The 16,256-nt window shown below is 37.7% G+C and overlaps 1 protein-coding gene across 1 annotated transcript in view; it reads right to left on the bottom strand.

Moving 5' to 3' along the window:
• The window catches only part of GBE1 (1,4-alpha-glucan branching enzyme 1), a 354,639-nt gene that overhangs the window by 255,992 nt on the left and 82,391 nt on the right, over window positions 1-16,256 (bottom strand). Inside the window, exon 2 of the mRNA XM_036754162.1 lies at window positions 8,514-8,683. Coding sequence (XP_036610057.1) covers window positions 8,514-8,683 — 170 coding nt within the window. The remainder of the gene's footprint in view (window positions 1-8,513; window positions 8,684-16,256) is intronic.

Genomic DNA, 16,256 nt, shown 5'->3' with positions numbered 1-16,256 from the left:
GTGGGAAAGTTAATTCTTCAATCACTAACACCAGGGTGTGGGCAAGTTGTTCAATCACTAGTACCACAACCTATACATGGTTTCCAATCAATGACTCCCCATTGCCTTAGTGCTGAGAAACACTTCCAAGACAAAAAGATACCACTTTACCCGCCCCATTCAAACAAAGGCCAGACTCATTAAAGGCACTTGATAGCCTTAGCATCCCAATAGAGAAGGACAGCAAAAAATCCTGCCCTAATTACCATTACGGTCTTCCATCTGTAGGCTTGATGATTGGGACCTTTGGCTAATGCAGAGCATATGTGTGGGCCCCACCCAGTGACATATAAGCCTTGCTTCTTGCCGAAGGGCATGCGTGACCAGAGGATGCACACTGGTCTCTAGATAGCCCTGATGTAGAACTAGGTCCACGTAGGAATCACTCACTTAGCAGAGTGGCTACTGTCTCTCCCATTGACACAGGTGGGAACCACCCACTTAAACTTTAAGTGTCTGTCTCTCTCCTTTTCACACTTTTCCTCCAGTAAGCTTAAGTTGAGACTCTTCTTCTGACTTGAGTGATTGGGAAGGAAGCTATGGCAATGAGACCATGCACCTCAGGATATATATTAAATATATATGTGCCACATGAGCCTGAGACTATATATTAAATTCCTAGCTGCTTCTTCTGCTTTGTTTTTCTTTCCCTAAGCACAGGAGACCAAACAGATCTGAGATGACGTTCCTAGTCCTGTAGCTACTGGGTCCATGTGAAAAAGTTGATTACCATCAAGAGGATACTACAGATGAAAAGGCTCACAAAGTTAAAGCAATGTCTGGCTTTCACCTTTAGGTGAAAGTGAAATGCCTATTTAGCAATCCTACAAAATGTTTTAGTTTTAGTGTCACCTTCTGGGAGAGTATAATAGGAATTACAGATAAATATCTATTGGTTTTAATATTTTTCAATGTATGTTTATGAATCTTTTATATTTTAAGCATTTCTTCTGTGATGGAAGGGGAAAATAACAACAGTCCTATCTATATCTGATCTGTCTTGTCAACTGAGTAACTTTATAGATAGGAGCCTGTTAGTGCTTTTTTAGAAAAATTTTTCTTCATACATTCAGAGTTTGTATTTATTGATAATGTTAAATTCACAATTAAAAGAGAAAAGAATAAAAATATTACATATGGACCCACTCTACTAAGGGTACCCAGACCACCTAACTCAATAGGCCTGAATAGACCTCTGTCCATGGTGACTTCTGTTCTCTCCCCTCAGAGTTAAGGGTATGCTGATAAATCTTTAACAACCAGCTCTCTAGGAAAAAAGCACATATACATAACACACTTTTAATCTGCATTATTAATATTTTCATAATTTTAAGTCCCAACAATCAATAAAACAACAACTCAAGCCCTGATTTGCAATATGTCAATTTCTGAGGCATAAATGCTTAGACTGAAATTTTAATATTCTATTCTCCAAGTTGTCTCCAAGCATACCACTGCCTCAAAGTTTCCTCTGAAACCTACTCAAAACTCTCAACAAGGGTAGAGCATTACAGTTGCTCTATATGAAGAGAGAAAGACTGCATAAGCAGCACTGCTATAGTAAAACACTCAACTATGATTATCGGTGTCTGCTAAATCTGACAGAAGCTTTCCAAAATATCTCCCTTTCAATGAACTATTAAAAAAAAAACTCACTGAATATACTTAACTGTGATTCTAATAAAAGAAAATTTGATAAAATGTAGGTAAAATTCTAGATTGTTTTCATATTTCATGTGAAAATTTATTCTGAAGATGCTTAACAAATAACCTGACAACATTATAAAAGATGAAATTCAAGGAATTTAAATTATAAAAAGCACCTTCAGTACAACAACTTCATGAAGTCCAAAGTACTACATTAACAAGAAACAAAGGCTAACAAAATGACATGCAAAAATATGGAGAAAATAGGCTAAAATAAAATGATTTAAAAAAACTAATTATATTGAAAATTTCTATAATCAAATATATTTTTAAAATAATGAATAATAAAATTTACTAGTCAAGCCTTTAAAGCCAGTTGACCTTACATTGCAGTCTATTCAAATGAGAGATAACTCATAAGAAATAGTTGATACCATCTAATATATGAGAAATGCAAAGAAAATAGTTCCAATGGCTACTGGGTGTCAACAGAAAGTGACTACATTTTCTGTTACAAAGATAGTGTTTTTCTTTTTTGTTGAGGAGAGATTAAGGAGTGAAAGGTATAATGCTCCCTGAAAAGAAGGAAAAAAGTCATAGAAGTACTTTTTTAAATACTCAGAGGAGAAAGTTCAGAAACAAAAACAGACCAGCAGGATATCTTTGAAAATATCTTGTTGAACTTATTATGTAGTCAGTCAATAGACTTTGAAAAAGTAAACTGTTCTTAATATCGCTATCTTCACATAAACTCTTTCTATATATTTTTCTTCACATGTGGAAATGTTCTCTATTCGTGCGTGGTATATGTGTGTGTGTGTGTGTGTGTGTGTGTGTGTGTGTGTGTGTGAGTGAAGTTCAAAATGGAAAATAATTTTTAGAAGTGATTTTCCTAAAATGCAACTCTTGACTATATCACTCCCTTGCAAAAAAAAGTCCAATGGCTCCCTAGTTCTTCTAATATCAAATATCAGCTCCTCTCTTTAGCTCTCAAAGCCCCTAACAACTTGCCTCTAAGCTACCTTTCTTGTCTTAATATACGTTAGTGCTCTTTCCATACTCTATGATTCATCCAAACTGAAACAATGAAAAACTTTTTATTATTTTGTGTCAAATACTGTGCTAAGAGGAAATGTTTGGAGATGCAAAGAAAAAAAAGTCAGTCCCTGCTCACAAGGAGCTCATACTATAATTTAACAGATGGTGCAACATAACTCTTAAAATGCTGTTTCCTTCAAAATGCAAAAACTGTTAAAGCAACAAATTCTACAGGTATTCAAGCAAAAATCTTTTACTTCCTGATCTCCCTTTATATCACCACCACCACCACAAAAAAAAAAAAAAATATATATATATATATATATATATATATATATATATATATATAGTGTGTGTGTGTGTGTGTGTGTGTGTGTGTGTGTGTAGCCTGCAGTATGTTTGTTTGTTTGTTTTTCTAAATTTTAGCTATAACATTACTGGATGTTTTAAGTTTGGAGTTTCTTATACGAGGTAACCAGTGGATTCTATTTTTACTCTGATTTTAACATACACATCTGTTTCTAATCTATCTGAGCAATGTTCTTAATATTCAGGTTTTTCACCTGCTCATGGTTTTTAATTAGTCCAATGATTCTAAAATTATCTCTTTGACTTGTTTTCCATATCAATCATTTTTGATAGTAGATACCTTATATTGTCTTCTATTTTATCAATCTTTTGACTGTGTGCTAATATTTCTTGTCTCTTGGAGTCCTTTAGTTCTGATTGTTTCATTCTGTCTTTCAGGAAATCTGCTACTTGAGTATGGTTCCCTACATTCCAATTTTTTCATCCAAAGTTTTTATTTCAATTCTAATTTCATGTTTTCTCTTCCTTCACTTCATCCAACCACTATTATATACTTTCTCTATCAAGAGCCCTTTTTGGCTCTGAAGCTCTGTTTTTATTTCTTATGGAATTATTTTTTCTTCTCAGCTTGTCTCTTGGGAGTTCCATAGTTCCTTCAACTTCATTGTGTTTGGTATTTTCTTCTATTTATGCATACTTTAGACTCAATACACAGGTTGGGACTCTGTGCCATCGCAGGCTCTGTTGCTTCTAGCACTGTTAGTTGGTTTAGTCATTTGATTTGGTCCCCATTGTAGTGCAGATGCTGCCACCACTCTGGATGGGGTAGATGGTGGGTACTATGCCCCATTTTCTTCTTCAATCACTGAATCCCAACATACCTGTTTCATGGTAGGTTTCAGCTTATATCTATCACCTTCCATAATCAGGAGTTCTTTTTAGCCTCTGCTACAGCTCTGAAAGTTCAATATTGATGATGGAAACTATGCTGGTCTCTCCTATAAGGCCCTCAGATGCAATCTCCCAAACACTGATTAAGTCACCTCCTACAGCAGCTCTCTCTGGAGTAGGTGGATGGCACAGTGGATAGAGTGCCAGGCCTGGAATCAAGAAGACCTGAGTTCAAATCCAGTAACTAGCTGTGTGACCCTGGGCGAGTCACTTGGCAATCCACTAGAGTACCCTTACCAAGAAAACCCCAAATGGGGACATGAAGGGTCAGACATGACAAAAAAACAGTATCAGCAGCTCTCAATGATCTGTGGAGTGCATAGACAAACTTGATCTTCCTGTACAATGACCTCAAAGGTCTTCTGTTCTGCTAAGAAGCACTAGGATCTGGCTTCAGTCCATGATTGCCAGATCTCAAAACGGCCTGCATATCACCCCCAACCTCTCGTAACCCAAGCTTCCTTATTTGGAACACCTAATGGCATCGGGTGCACTTACCAGAGTTTGCACTGTTTTCTCTGGCACAAATTTTCTCCCATCCTCCTCCTGGTTCTGGCCCTAACTTTCTGCAGTTCAAAACTCTATCTTCTTCAATACTGAATCATCCTGGATCTCCCCTCAGGTCTTGGCCCTTCCCTGCCCTGAAACAGGCTACCACCCTGGAATATTCCTCTTCCTCTGCATGGCCCACCTCTTATATTTCAACAGTGAGTTCTTCCTGTGTGTCTAGTTCAGGCCAGCCTTCACCCTCCTCCTTACCCTATTTCTGACTTTCAGATTTTCAAAACCAACCCCAGGGTTAGATGCTTTCTTCCTCCCTCCTTTCTTCCTCTCCCCCCCACCCTTTCCCCAACACTTCAACTGCTTTTCAGCTCTCTTGTGTGTGATGTTTTCCTTCAATAGAATGTAAGCTCCTTAAGGGCAAGGAATATATTTCTTTTTTTTTTTTTAGAACTTTTAAAAAATTTTTTTATGTAATATATTTAGTTTTCAGCATTGATTTACACAGCAGTTTGAATTACAAATTTTCTCCCCGTTTCTACCCTCCCGCCCACTCCAAGATGGCGTATATTCTGGTTGCCCTGTTCCCCAGTCAGCCATCCCTTCTGTCACCCCGCTTCCCCTCACATCCCCCTTTCCCTTCCTTTCTTGTAGGGCAAGATAAATTTCTACGCCCCATTGCCTGTGTATCTTATTTCCCAGTTGCATGCAAAAACCTTTTTTTTGTTTTTTTTTGAATGTCTGCTTTTAAAACTTTGAGTTCCAAATTCTCTCCCCTCTTTCCTCCCCAACCACCCTCCCTACTAAGGCAAGCAATTCAACATAGGCCACATGCATATCATTATGTAAAGCCCTTCCACAATACTCATCTTGTGAAACATTAACTATGTTTTGCTCCTTCCTAACCTATCCCCCTTTATTGAATTTGCTCCCTTGACCCTGTCCCTTTTCAAAAGTGTTTGTTTTTGATTACCTCATCCCCCTCTCTGCCCTCCCTTCTATCGTCCCCCCTTTTTTATCTTCTTCCTCCTTCTTTCCTGTGAGGTAAGATACCCAATTCAGTGTGTATGGTATTCCCTCTTCAGGTCAAATCCGAGGTGAGCAAGATTAACTCATTCCCCCTCACCTGCCCCCTCTACCCTTCCTACAGAACCACTTTTTCTTGCCACTTTTATGTGAGAAAATTTACCCCATTTTATCTCTCCCTTTCTCCCGCTCTCAGTGTATTCCTCTCTTATCCCTTATCCCTTAATTTGACCTTATTTTTTTAGCTATCATCCCTTCATATTCAACTCACCCAGTGCCCTGTGTGTGTGTGTATGTATATATACAGCTACATATATAAATGCATTGACACACACATATGTGTATATATATACATACACACGTATACATATCCATATTCCTTTCAGCTACTATGACACTGAGGTCTCATGAATCATACACATCATCTTTCCATATAGGAATGTAAACAAAACAGTTCAACTTTAGTAAGTCCCTTATGATTTCTCTTTCTTGTTTACCTTTTCATGCTTCTCTTGATTCTTGTGTTTGAAAGTCAAATTTTCTATTCAGCTCTGGTCTTGTCACTGAGAAAGCTTGAGGGTCCTTTATTTTGCTGAAAATCCATATTTTGCCTTGGAGCATGATACTCAGTTTTGCTAGGTAGGTGATTCTTAGTTTTAATCCTAGCTCCACTGACCTCCAGAATATCATATTCCAAGCCCTTCAGTCCCTTAATGTGGAAGCTGCTAGATCCTGTGTTATCCTGATTATTTTTCCACAATACTCAAATTGTTTCTTTCTGGCTGCTTACAGTATTTTCTCCTTGATCTGGGAGCTCTGGAATTTGGCAACAATATTCCTAGGACATTTCTTTTTGGGATCTTTTTGAGGAGGCAATCGATGGATTCTTTCAATTTCTATTTTGCCCTCTGGCTCTAGAACATCAGGGCAGTTCTCCTTGATAATTTCTTGAAAGATGATATCTAGGCTCTTTTTTTGATCATGGCTTTCAGGTAGTCCAATAATTTTTAAGTTATCTCTCCTGGATCTATTCTCCAGGTCAGTGGTTTTTCCAATGAGATATTTCACATTGTCTACCATTTTTTCATTCCTTGGGTTCTCTTTTATAATATCTTGATTTCTCATCAAGTCACTAGCTTCCACTTGCTCCAATCTAATTTTTAAGGTAGTATTTTGTACACTGGTCTATTGGACCTCCTTTTCCATTTGGCTAATTCTGCCTTTCAAGGCATTCTTCTCCTCATTGGCTTTTTGGAGCTCTTTTGCCATTTGAGTTAGTCTATTTTTTAAGGTGTTGTTTTCTTCAATTTCAATATTTTTTTCAGAATTTTTGGTTCTCCTTTAGCAAGTCATTGACTTGTTTTTCGTGGATTTCTCTCATCCTTCTCATTTCTCTTCCCAATTTTTCCTCTACTTCTCTAACTTGCTTTTCCAAATCCTTTTTGAGCTCTTCCATGCCCTGAGACCAGTTCATGTTTTTCTTGGAGGCTTTTGATGTAGGGTCTTTGACTTTGTTGACTTCTTGCTGTGTGTTTCGGGTCTTCTTTGTCACCAAAGAAAGATTCCAAAGTCTGAGACTGAATCTGAGTGTGTTTTTGCTGCCTGGCTATATTCCCAGCCAACTTACTTGACCCTTGAGTTTTTCAGCAGGGTACAACTGCTTGTAGAGTAAAGAGTCCTTTGTTCCAAGTTTGAGGGGATGCGCCATTGATTTCAGAGCTATTTCTGTATATCCAGCTCTGCCACACCAGCACGCCTCCTTCCTCAAGAATCGATAACTGGGACCTGAGGAAAATCTTAAGCAGACTCTGCACTCCTGCTCTGATCTGACACTTAATTCCTCCCACCAGGTAGGCCTGGGGCCGGAAGCAACTGCAGCTCTAGTTCTGTAGGTGCACCTCCCCCCGCTGCCACCGGGGCAGTGGCCAAACTGCAAACTCTTTTCACTCTGTCCCCTGCAGCTTTTCCCACTAACCTTCTCTGTTGTCTTTGGTGTTTGTGGGTTGAGAAGTCTGGTAACTGCCACAGCTCACTGATGCGGGACGCTAGGGCTTGTTCCACCCAGCTCCTGGTCTGGTTGGTCCTGCCACCGCCTACGCTGGGCTCCGCTCCCCTCCACTCCATGCACGATAGACCTCATCCAGTGATCATCCAGGCTGTCCTGGGCTGCAGCCCTGCTTCCCTCTGCTATTTTGTGGGTTCTGCAGTTCTAGAATTTGTTCAGAGCCATTTTTTATAGGTTTTTGGAGGGACCTGGCAGGGAGCTCACGCAAGTCCCTGCTTTCCAGCTGCCATCTTGGCTCCACCCCAAGGAATATATTTCTTATTGCTTATATTTCTATCCCCAGCCCTTAGCAGAGTGCCTAGCACATTGCTTCATTCTCATTTTACTGGATCTTACACTGTCTTGTATGGTTCTGCCTATCTCTCAGCCATGGCCAGCTTGTGGCCATCTCTTTGTTGAGAGGCTATTTAATTAGCATTACATAGCTAACCATAATAATATATGCAGGTAAATACTTAAAAAATTGTTTTTCACTATATTAACTAAAAACATCAGTCTTTACATGCAAGAAATAGAAGAGACCATAACATTCTTCAAACCTCTATTCCCAACACCTAGCTCAGTGCCTGGCACATAGTAGGCACTTCATAAACAATTGCTGATCACAACTGGTTGGAAAATAGATGAAGGCAGTATTATGCAATGAAAAGAACACTCGATTTAGGGTCAAAAGACCTAAGTTCAACTTCTGACTTTGCCCCCATAGTACTTGTATGATTTTGGAAGAATTAACTTACTCTTTCTGGACCTCAATTTCTTTATGTATAAAATGAGGGGGTTGAACTTGAGAGACTCTAAGGCCTCTTCCAATTCTAAATCTATGATCTCGTGATGCTACAAATTAGTCTTAAATAAATATTTTAAATCCATACATGCTGCTTTTGTAAAAGAGGCAAGACAGGCATTACTTTTAAATCATTTAATGAACAATACTTACTAAAATCTCCAGTAAGAAAAACTCCTTCTGCTCCTGGAGCCCATTCCTTACAATACAAACCACCATCAGCACATCTATGGACTCCAAATGTTTCATAGCTTTTGGAGAATTTATCAATACCACCTTCACGTTCTTCAATGTTTTTCAAAGTCTGGGTGAAGAGCTTGTACCTTTGAAAAGAAAGATTTAAAAAAAAAATTAGCCAGAAGAATTTTTACCATTTAAAACATTCTTCAGGAAAAAGTATTAAATAAGGAAATAAATAAACAAACACATTACTTTCTGTTGGCATCCTTCATTGGTACACACCTACTTTCCCCTTACTCAGATCAAGAAATAACTAGACTCCAAGATATTTAAGTGATCAGGCATTTTAATGGGGCAAAAACAGTGTGATGAATATATTACTGCTATGAAGGGAACTATTTTTGGACAGTATCATTAAACAACACTTACATTGGATAAAGGATCACATAAAGTTTTAAATATTAACAAAATTTAAGTGGGTTGAAAAAGTTATATTTCCTTCATTCAAATATAGGTTCTCTGAAAGAAATTTCCATACCTTTGTTTGGCAGTGATACACTCTAAAATCCTTAATCTATTATTTTCCCTTTCTAATTTCATTTGCCCATGTATATGTTTATATTCATAGCCAATAAAACCATCAAACATCATATATTTAACACAAAGACATTCCATTGACGGGTAAAAACTATACAATGGCATTCTCCAAAGATGCTACGAAACTTTATTAAAATGATATATTTTAGCAGGGCAATTTATACAAAGGTACTATCAATCATGACAATAACTTGAATATCGTGTGCTTAAAAATAAACTAAACACTCTCAGATTTTTCTGGCTTGGATTTTTGCGTTTTTTACTATTTTGATAAGGTAGGACCAAATATCCTATTTATTAAAAATCTAATAGAAATAGAATTTCAATTCTTTTAATATATTAATTTGAATGTATGTACCCAATTCTCACAAGGTTACTAATGCCAACAGTTTCCATGACAGAAATATATATTCCACTCTGACATCACCATGGTTCAAAAAGACAAAAGCCTGAGCATATAGCAAACTCATTTTTGCCTTGCCCTCTTCTAACCATAAACATCCGTAATATTTGTTCACAAATGGAATAGTAAATTAATTTTTTTTTTATTTTTATTTTTAGTTTACAACAGACGGTTCCACACAATTTTGAGTTCCAGATTTTCTCCCCTCCCTCCCCTCTCCCTTCCCAAGACGGCATGGAATCTCATATAACTACCACGAATGACTTCGCATTGAATTAATTTATACACTAGCCAAGTTGCAGAGACAAATTACGACCAATGGAATGAATAATGAGAAAGAAGAAACAGAACCAGAAAAAAAAAAAAAAAAAAAAAAAACCAAAAACAAAAACAAAAGAGAAGAGAAAAAGGTGAGCATGAAGTGTGCCTCAATCTGCATTCAAACTTCACACTTCTTTCTCTGGATGTAGATAGCATTCTCCATCGTGAGTCCTTTGGAGTTGTGCCTACACCTTGTGTTACTGAGAAGAGCGAAGTCTGTCAGGGTTGGTCCTCATGGAATCCATACATCTGTGGTTGTGTACAGTGTTCTCCCGGCTCTACTCTGCTCACTCAGCATTATGTGGTGTAGGTTTTTCCAGGTTGTTAAGAAGTCCGTATCATTCCCATTTCTTATGGCACAATAGTATTCCATTACCTTCATATACCACAGCTTGTTCAGCCATTCCCCAATTGATGGGTATCCTTTTAATTTCCAATTCTTGGATACCACAAAAAGAGCCGCTATATATATCCTTGTACATATGGGTCCTTTTCCCGCTTGTGTGATTTCTTTGGGATACAACCCTAGAAGTGGTATTGCTGGGTCAAAGGGTATGAACATTTTTATAGCCCTTTGGGCATAGTTCCAAATTGCTCTCCAAAATGGCTGGATGAGCTCACAACTCCACCAGCAATGTAACAATGTTCCAATTTTCCCACATCCTTTCCAGCATTTATCATTTTCCTGTTTTCTTATTTTAGCCAATCTAACAGGAGACATGTGGTATCTAAGAGTTGTTTTGACTTGCATTTCTCTAATCAGTAGTGATTTAGAGCATTTTTTCATATGCCTATAGATAGCTTTAATTTCTTCCTCTGAAAACTGCCTGTTCATATCCTTTGACCATTTCTCAATTGGGGAATGGCTTGTATTCCTATATATTTGGCTCAGTTACCTGTATATTTTACAAATGAGGCCTTTATCAGAGATACTAGTTGTAAAGATTTTCTCCTAATTTTCTGCTTCCCTCCTAATTTTTGTTGCATTGGCTTTTTTTGTACAAAAACATTTCAATTTCACATACTCAAAATTATCCATTTTGCATTTTGCAATGCTCTCTATCTCTTCTTGTGTCATGAATTCTTTTTTTTTTTTACCATAAATCTGATAAGTAAACTATTGCTTGCTCTCCCAAATTACTTATAGTATCACCCTTTACTCCTAAATCATGAACCCATTGTGACTTTATTGTGGTATATGGTATAAGATATTGGTCTATGCACAGTTTGTGTCCTACCATTTTCCAATTTTCCCAACAGTTTTTGTGAAATAGTGAATTATTAGCCCAGAAGCTGGCCTCTTTGGGTTTATCAAAGAGTAGATTGCTATAGTTGTTGACTTCTCCATCTTGTATTCCTATCCTATTCCACTGATCCACACCTCTGTTTCTTAGCCAGTACCAGGTAGTTTTGATGACTGCTGCTCTGTAGTACAGTTTAATATCTGGTATGGCTAGGCCACCTTCTCTAGCATGTCTTTTCATTAATACCCTAGATATTCTACACCTCTTGTTTTTCCAGATGAATTTTGTTATAATTTTGTCCAGCTCAGTAAAATAATTTTTTGGTAGTTCGACTGGTATGGCACTGAATAGATAAATTTAGGTAAAATTGACATTTTCATTATATTAGCTCGGCCTAGCCATGAGCAACTGATATTTTTCCATTTATTCAGATCTGACTTTATTTGCGTGAAAAGTGTTTCATAGTTATGTTCATATAGGCCCTGCGTTTGTCTTGGCAAACAGACTCCCAAATATTTTATCGTGTCTACAATAACTTTGAATGGAATTTCTCTTTCTATCTCTTGCTGTTGAGCTTTGTCAGTAATGTATAGGAATGCTGAGGATATCTGTGGTTTATTTTATATCCTGCAACTTTGCTAAAGTTGTTTATTATTTCAAGTAGTTTTTTACTTGATTCTCTAGAATTCTCTAAATAAATCATCATATCATCTGCAAAAAGTGATAATTTAGTTTCTTCTTTTCCTAATCTAATTCCTTCAATTTCTTTTTCTTCTCTTATTGCTACAGCTAACGTTTGTAGTACCAAATTGAATAGTAGGGGTGATAATGGACATCCTTGTTTCACCCCTGATCTTATTGGGAATGCATCTAGCTTATCCCCATTACAAATAATGCTTGTTGATGGTTTTAGGTAGATGCTATTTATAATTTTAAGGAAGGTTCCATTTATTCCTATGCTTTCTAGTGTTTTTAATAGGAATGGGTGTTGTATTTTGTCAAAGGCTTTTTCTGCGTCTATTGAGATGATCATATGGTTTCTACTAGTTTTGTTGTTGATATGGTCAATTATGCTAATAGTTTTACTAATATTGAACCAGCCTTGCATTCCTGGAATAAATCCTACCTGGTCATAGTGTATTATTCTCGTGATGAGTTTCTGCAGTCTTTTTGCTAATATTATATTTAAAATTTTTGCATCAATATTCATTAGGGAAATTGGTCTATAACTTTCTTTCTCTGTTTTGCCTCTACCTGGTTTGGGTATTAGTACCATATTTGTGTCATAAAAAGAATTTGGTAGGACTTCTTCTTCACCTATTTTCCCAAATAGTCTACAAAGTATTGGAATTAGTTGTTCTTTAAATGTTTGATAGAATTCACATGTAAAATCATCTGGCCCTGGAGATTTTTTCCTAAGGAGTTCATTGATGGCATGCTCAATTTCTTTTTCTGAGATGGGGTTATTTAGAAATTTTACTTCCTTTTCTGTTAACCTGGGCAGTTTATGTTTTTGTAGATATTCATCCATATCTCTAAGGTTGTCATATTTATAAGCATACAACTGGACAAAATAATTCCTAATTATTGTTTTGATTTCTTCTTCATTAGGGGTGAACTCACCCTTTTCATTTTTTATACTGGTAATTTGATTTTCTTCTTTCTTTTTTTTAATTAAATTGACCAAAGGTTTATCAATTTTATTGGTTTTTCATAAAACCAGCTCCTTGTTTTATTTATTAATTCAATAGTTTTTTTGGTTTCAATTTTATTAATCTCTCCTTTGATTCTCAGAATTTCTAATATGGTATTTAATTGGGGGTTTTCAATTTGCTCTTTTTCTAGCTTTTTCAGCTGTATGCCCAGATCATTTTTCTCCTTTTTCCCTATTTTGTTCATGTAAGCGTTTAGGGATATAAAACTTCCCCTAAGAACTGCTTTTGCGGTATCCCATAAGTTTTGATACGTTGTTTCATTATTGTCATTCTCTTGAATGAAGTTTTTTCTTGTTTATTTTGAGGTTAGATTTATCAAGTTCAGAATGGGGGAGGTTGAGGTCTCCCAATATTATAGTTTTGCTGTCTATTTCTTCCTGTAACTCCCTTAACTTCTCCTCTAAGAATTTGTATGCCTTACCACTTGGTGCATATAATTTAAACAATGATATTGCTTCATTGTTTATGGTTCCTTTTAGCAGGATATAATGTCCTTCCTTATCTCTTTTAACTAAATCTATCTTTACTTTTGCTTTGTCTGAGATTACGATTGCTACACCTGCTTTTTTTACTTTAGCTGAGGCACAATATATTTTGCTCCAGCCTTTTAACTTTACCCTGTGTGCATGCCCCTGTTTCAAATGTGTTTCTTGTAAACAGCGTATTGTAGGATTATGGTTTTTAATCCATTCTGCTATCTGCTTCTGTTTTTTGAGACTCTTCATCCCATTCACGTTTACAGTTATGATTTCTATCTGTGTCTTCTTCTCCATCCTATTTCCCCCTGTTTATGCTTTTATTTCTTCCTTTCCCCTTCTCCTCCTAAACAAAGTTTTGCTTTTGACCGCTGCCTTCCTCAGTTTACCCTCCCTCTTTATTCCCCTCCCTTACCTTACTGTTTCCCACTTGCTACTTCTCGCCTCCCTTCTGACCACCCCTCCCTTTTCCCCCCTTCCCCTCCTACTTCCCATAGGTCGTTAGATTTCTAAACTTATCAGGGTATGTTATTCCCTTCTTGAACCAGATCAGATGACAGTGACACTCAAATACTGCTCTTCTCCCTCCCTTCTTTCCCTCTACTATAATATGTTTTTGTGCCTCTTCATTTGGTGTAATTTACCCTTTCTACTACCTCCTTACCTCTTTTCTCATAGCCCTCCCTTTACATCTTTTACTTATGTTTTTTATCTTTATATCAGTTAATTTATACAGGCATTCACAATCTCTGTGTATCCCTTTCAACTGTCATAATACCTGTACTATTCTCAAGACTGACATATATATGTATATATATAAAACATACATATGATGATATAATCCCACATAAAGATACAGACAACCTGCCCTTATTGGTTAATAAGGTTTGTGGGGGTTTTCCCCCCTGGTTACCTTTTTATGTCTCTCTTGAGTTTTGTATTTGGAGATCAAATTTTCCTTTGAGTTCTGGCCTTTTCATCAGGAAGGTCTGGAATTCCCTTATTTCGTTGAGTGTCCATCGCCTTGCCTGAAAAATTATGCTTAGTTTTGTTGGGCAGTTGATCCTTGGTTGATCCCAGCTCTTTTGCCCTTTGGAATATTATATTCCAATTTCTCCTGTCTTTTAATGTGGAAGCTGAGAGATCCTGCGTGATCCTGACTGTAGTTCCACGATATTTGAATTGCTTCTTTTTGGCTCCTTGCAGTATTTTCTCCTTGAGTTTATAGTTCTGAAATTTGGCTATAATATTTCTTGGTGTTTTCAGTTTGGGATCTCTTTCAGGAGTTGATCGGTGAATTCTTTCAATGACTATTTTGCCCTCTAGTTCTAGGACCTCTGGGCAGTTGTCTTTGATAATTTCTTCGAAGATACTGTCAAGGCTCTTTTTTTCATCGTGGATTTCCGGTAGACCAGTAACTCTTAAATTGTCTCTCCTGGATCTATTTTCCAGGTCAGTTGTTTTCCCAATGAGATATTTCACAATTTTTTCTATTTTTTCATTCTTTACATTTTGTTTTACTACTTCTTGGTGCCTCATAGATTCATTAGCTTCCACTTGCTCAACTCTAATTTTTAATGAGTTAGTGTTTTCATTTTGCTTTTGAGTCTCCTTTTCCAATTGGTTGATTTTGCCTCTCAGGGTGTCATTTTCTCTCTCTAGATTCTGAATCTCCGTAGCCATTTTGCCAATCTTATTTTTTAGGGACTTGTTTTCATTATTGGATTTTTTTTCCACATTTTACATTTTTTCTTTTAGCTCCCTGATTTGGTTTTTAAAATCCTCCTTTAGCTCTTCCAGCAATGCTTTTTGGGCTGGAGACCAGTTCATATTACCTTTTGAGGTACCCGATGTATCTACACTGTCATTGCTGTCCTCTTCCATATTGGTATTTTGATCCTGCCTGTCTCCATAAAAAGAATCTATTGTCCTCGGTTTTTTTGTGTTCTTCTTCATGTTTGTTGGTTTGCCTTTTCCTGGCTTTACAACAAATTTCTACCTTTGGGCCTCAGGGCTCTCTGTTCCAGCTTTCTTATTCTGGGGATTGTGAGTCTAGAATTATAGCCTTCAGTTTCCTGAGGTGTGGGGGAGGGGTCTGGCTCCCTGGTGTCTCACTCCCTGTGGGTGCCCTCCAGCAGTGTTGCTTTTCAGCAACGGTCTCAGCTGTTTGTTGTTTGAGCTGATGTCTGGCACTTCCCTTGGGGGAGCAAGATTACGTCTGGGCTCCTGGCGTTGACCCCTGCCGACTCTGCCCCTCTGGCACTGATGAACTTCTAATATTTGACCACTGAAGCCCCACTACTTTCTACTCAGTTCCAGCGTTCTTTTTTTTTTTTATTCCCTCGAGGAATTCTCTGGTTGGGGAGGGGAGGGATTAAAGCCCTTTACCTGGCCATTATGTCTCCCAGAAGTTCAAGAAGCCGAGTTTCTGGGCTGCAAGTGTCAGGAGTTGGTATTTCCCGGCCGGTAGCATTGCGCTGCCTCTCCTCGCTTCCACAGACTGCCGTCCTGTGTTGGGAGGCCCGAGGATCTCTGCTAGTTTCGGGTGCCCAGCTTTCTCCCAGCCTGTCTCCCACATGGATTTCCCGGCTGGCCACTTCCGCTTTGATCTGGAGCAGCTCTGCAGCTGAGCACTCTCTGAGCCTACAGATTCGTGCCTTCGGTCCTTCAGACTCTCCCAGCTCGGAAATCCACCCCACGCAAACTGCTCGCAGTTTCTGACTCTCTCAAATCTGCTCAAATTCACTTTTTTATAGGAATCTGACAGACTTTGTGAGAGAGCCCCGGTAAGAAGCTGCCTTCGTGCAGCCATCTTGGCTCCGCCCCCAAACAGTAAATTTCTAAACTGTGTTAAGACCTCTATAACCTAGAGCACCAAAATTTTAAATAACCACATAATAATTAATTCAACACGAAAGGAAGATTTTATTTTGCATTCAAAGTCCAATTATTTCTCTATT

The sequence above is a fragment of the Trichosurus vulpecula genome, chromosome 4, assembly GCF_011100635.1.
Source record: "Trichosurus vulpecula isolate mTriVul1 chromosome 4, mTriVul1.pri, whole genome shotgun sequence".
Classification (NCBI taxonomy): domain Eukaryota; kingdom Metazoa; phylum Chordata; class Mammalia; order Diprotodontia; family Phalangeridae; genus Trichosurus; species Trichosurus vulpecula.
This window is presented reverse-complemented; position numbering and strand designations above follow the sequence as displayed.